General features: G+C 41.2%; 1 protein-coding gene across 1 annotated transcript; it reads left to right on the top strand.

Annotated features, from left to right (window-relative positions):
- The first annotated feature begins 445 nt into the window (after positions 1–445).
- Positions 446–4,176, top strand: LOC126540475 (uncharacterized). Its single transcript, XM_050187293.3, has 4 exons — positions 446–746; positions 1,284–1,340; positions 1,913–2,064; positions 3,815–4,176. Exons 2-4 carry the CDS (start codon positions 1,289–1,291, stop codon positions 4,136–4,138), a joined length of 528 nt encoding a protein of 175 aa, XP_050043250.1. The 5' UTR covers positions 446–746; positions 1,284–1,288; the 3' UTR covers positions 4,139–4,176.
- The last annotated feature ends 264 nt before the right edge of the window (positions 4,177–4,440 follow it).

Genomic DNA, 4,440 nt, shown 5'->3' on the forward strand with positions numbered 1-4,440 from the left:
GAGGCATCGCGCGCTCCCACAACCGGCCAAGGAACTCAATAAAACGCAAGCGGTTGCGCTTAGGCGACTCCAGGCAAACGCATACCCAAGCGCAAAGTACATTAAGAAAATCACAGGGGGCAAGGAAAGCGACCAATGTAGGCTCTGTTTACAAACAGGAACACTCACACACATAATGTGGGAATGCACCTCGCTCCCGTTTTCGCATGCCCCCGTAAGCAACGAAACTGACTGGACAGCCTGGCTCAGTTCCCGAGAGGTCGACCGACAGCTTGAACTGGTGGACTGGGCGGAGAAGGCCAAGCAGGCCCAGGGCCTTACTTAAGCCCGATCCCTCAGCCACGTCCCCCTTTACACTTTCCCCTTTCAATAAAGTTCACCACCACCACCACCTACTTAGCAACAAACTTCAAAGCATTGTGAGATGCAGCTAGACTTGAGGAGGAAAATCATTCAATAAGAGGGGGTATCTGAGTTCTAGTGGACTGCCAGAAAGGAAATTCGTGAATCACGCCAATCTGTTCTATGAACAATAGCTCTGATGGCACCACTAGAGATAAATGCAGTATCTAGGTCTCTATATGTGTGCTTCAGCGGCCATTTATCTTGTGGGAGGAACATATCCCTTCAATAAGGACAAAAAGAACGGCTCGTCAAGAATTCAAAGTATAAAAGCCGGATTGATAATGCAGCTTTCTCATATTTCGCTCGATACAAGAGAAATATCCTGTGGGCTTCTGCTTTTGGTAAGTAGATTTAGCATACAATGCTTCAGTTCCCTTCCTCATATGAGAAGCATTCTCCTTTACAAATATAAAAAGCTATGAAATATGTCCTTCAGGAAATACAATTCTTTTCCTTTTGACATTACGTTGCAAAGGTGAATGCATAGGAAGATATTGCTGGTCTTTCTCACACAAAGTAGGTTGCTTAGGTGATGCATGTGACGTAGCAAGCCTAACTGAACATAACATTTTCGGTAGGAATCCGCGCTTAGACTCACAGTGAAATAATCTGAGAATATAAAAAAGGTACTCTCAATAAATAAGCAGTTCCTTTGAGACCGAGGTGAACGGTTACTACATATCGGCTGCGTTCGTGAAAAATACCTAAATAATGATTTATTTTAGATCAAATGTACCTACGTTTTTTTAGGTTCTCTGTTTCAGAAGATGCTGCTGAAGGAATAGGAACAATTGAAAGCACTGTAGTCGTGTATTTGCGCATAAATATCAGACCTACGCTACCAAAGATAACTACAATGTTTTTACTTTTTTTTGCAGACGTCATGAGGAAGATTTCGGCCGCCATTTGTCTCGTGGTCTTCGTCGCATTTACGGGCACGTATAACGATTTATTTCACTAATGAACAAAGCCAGATAAATATGTTGAATTCATTGTATAGAATGAAATCTATGGAAATTAAGCAATAGTAAATGAAGCAATAATATACCTACCAACAAGGCTTATACACCGGCTACCTATCTATGTTATCTCGGAGGTTTCAACGCCACAGGATAATCTGTGTTGCAATTCGCTGATTATTCGCTTTTAATTTCAAGGCTACTGGCAAGCTACCAACAACGACTTGAGAGTGCGTTGTAGGTGCACTTCACATCATTTTTATTTTCGCAAACAACTGGTGCCAGTTTCAAGGCAGAAGACGACATATTCTGAATATCTTGCTCTCATGGCAGGATAATATATGATAGTGAAACTAGCTAAAAGTTAATTATGAAGCATACACGTTACATTACAAGAAAATACCATCGGTGAACCAAAGGTTGCTTAGATGTTTCTCGTTTGCCAACACACGTAGTGCTTTGCACCGTACTACTTCGAATATTTCAAGTAAATACTTCGTTAGAAACCCTCGAACGTCTAACAGAAACTCCTGTTCATACCATTACAGCGGACGCCCACACGATTCCCGAGGAAGAGTCTACCGTTGACGCAACGCTCGACAGGGCGGCCGAATCAGCCGCTCACGATGCGGTTCTTGTGGGTGAGATCCTGCAGGAAGTGGCCCAGACCCTAGCTACGGATGAAGAGATTAATTCTGAGGTGCGTAGGAAAACCAGAGTCAAATTTAGGTGGCGAACTATATATATATTTTTTCAGGAATAGGTGGAATCTACTTCTACTAGCAGCTGTAACAATCAGTCTACAAAAGGTGGTAAAAATTTGAGGTATAGGGGGCATCGGCATCAGCGCCCTATCGACGACCCCCTCCGAGTAATAGAAACCAATCTCGAAGGCTATGCTTTTCTTGAATACATGCACCGGTATCAATTACAGACCCGGAAAGGCGTTGTTGACATCAGATTATGAACACGACATCCTGAAGCTGAAGGCGCATCCTCTCTCTAAGCAAATATGCCTGTCAGTCAGACGTTGACGTATCTTTCTTAAAACCAATTGACAGATTTCATTCTTACTTTTATTGACATTATCATTTCATTTCTTTCCGAAAGAGCCAAAGAACAGCTATACGCCGCAGTGTTGGTGCCCTCGTGTCACACAAGGAACTGAAAACAAAACAGAAAACCTTAAGAAAACGTATCATATGCACATCTACGCACTATTTCACGTGTTTAGATGATGATATTAGGCACTATAATTTTCTGACTGGTTCGTAAACATAATCACTCCAGAAGTGCGTGCAGTGTATCTTATAAGAGATATTGTTCAAAGTCGCAAAGTGCATTCGTGTGCAAATAGTGTTTAAGCGATCTTGCATGAATAAATCAATTATGGTAGCGAAAATATGGACTCTCTAGCAGTATACTAGAAGATGTAGACTACTAGTTTGCCAAAGTCGAGGTGGCACTCAAGTGCAACAGAGAACAAACAACTGTCACTTGCTTAGGTGTCGCCTGAAGGATTATGGGTAAGAACATGTCAGAAAAAAACGTCACTCTGTTCATTATTCACCGGGGCTATAGAAACAACCGTACAGCAACCACCATACAAACTAAGAAAGTGCGTGTCTATGCTGTCATGTTGGCTTACTAGTAGGTAACAAGTCAAAGACCTGCGCTGTTCATTCCGCAAATTCCGACTGTTCGTTCCGTCAGTTCCGTTTGTTCCGACTGCTCACATGGTTTTCCAGAAATGTCAGAGGGATGTACCAAGGACATGGGGGTAAACTATCTGATGAAATAATGATGGCTATAGAGAAAGGTAGCAATATGTTATATTTTGGTGCATTCGCCTCTCTATTTCCTTCCTTGGATACTCGAAGCTGTTGCCTCATTTCCACTCACATGGTTCAGGCGTACTTTATTTTGTTTGTATCTTGCATTTTCTACACTGCGATCAATGCGTGCAACGCCTCCTAGAACGCATACTCGGCGCTCCAAGTGATTTGAGCAATAAAATGAGCGGAAGTTATGCCTTTGATAAGGTCCTAAATGGAGTATTAGATTAATATGCAAGCTCCTAAATGTACCACGGCATGTTGTTTTATCGGCGCCTTTAATAATAATAATAATAATAATAATAATAATAATAATAATAATAATAATAATAATAATAATAATAATAATAATAATAATAATAATAATAATAATAATAATAAAGTGCTTCTCCGCAGCAACAGTGCACTGTTAGTAAAAACCTTCTACATTTGTAGAGTTATGCAAACAAACATTTCACACGCAAGCCAAGCGCTTATACTCTCACCTGCTAAGCATAGCCACTCGTGGTTGTATACATATATGTGAAGAAAGGGACAGAAATAATTTGAACAAATTTTTACACAGCGAATGCCTTTATTTTAACCTTTGTTACCTATGTGCTTTCATTTTTTCAGAGCGATGAGTACTTTCTTCGTGCTCTGTGGGGAAAAACAAAGGAAGCTTTGAAAAATGCCACTCAAAATGTGAAGCAAAGCATAAAAGGCGCCTACAAAGAAGCCAAAGGCCACATCAAGAAAGCCGCTAAGGACGCCAGGAAGAAGATGAACGACACAGTAGCCGAGATCATATCCATATTGGTAACCAGGACTATGAGTGGCTATGCCCTGGAAGATTCTTACAGTAGTGGGAACTTTATTAAGATGTTTATCGATGTCGTCATGCGAACCGCCCGGCGATTTATGAAGATGGGCAAGGCTTTGGAAGGCATTCATTTGTGATGAAAATAAATAAGGTCAAATGCGTAACTCATACAGAATTTTTGGTGTTGCCTTTCTTTTTAACTCATAATTGCTGTGACACATTCCTGATAACAAAAAACACAGAAAGAAATTTAAATGCAGGATAGCTAACGAGGTTGCACATGGTTAGCTGCGCTACGGTGGAGGAGACGGAAATGCAGAGAAACGGAAAGGGTAAGGCCAACTTACAAGAAATACTGCAAGGCGCACGTCATAACAGAGATCACCATGCGTTCAAAGGTGGTCACTGAGTCCTATCGTCTATTAAAATTGTAAGAGTG

Source organism: Dermacentor andersoni, chromosome 2 (genome assembly GCF_023375885.2).
Source record: "Dermacentor andersoni chromosome 2, qqDerAnde1_hic_scaffold, whole genome shotgun sequence".
Lineage (NCBI taxonomy): Eukaryota > Metazoa > Arthropoda > Arachnida > Ixodida > Ixodidae > Dermacentor > Dermacentor andersoni.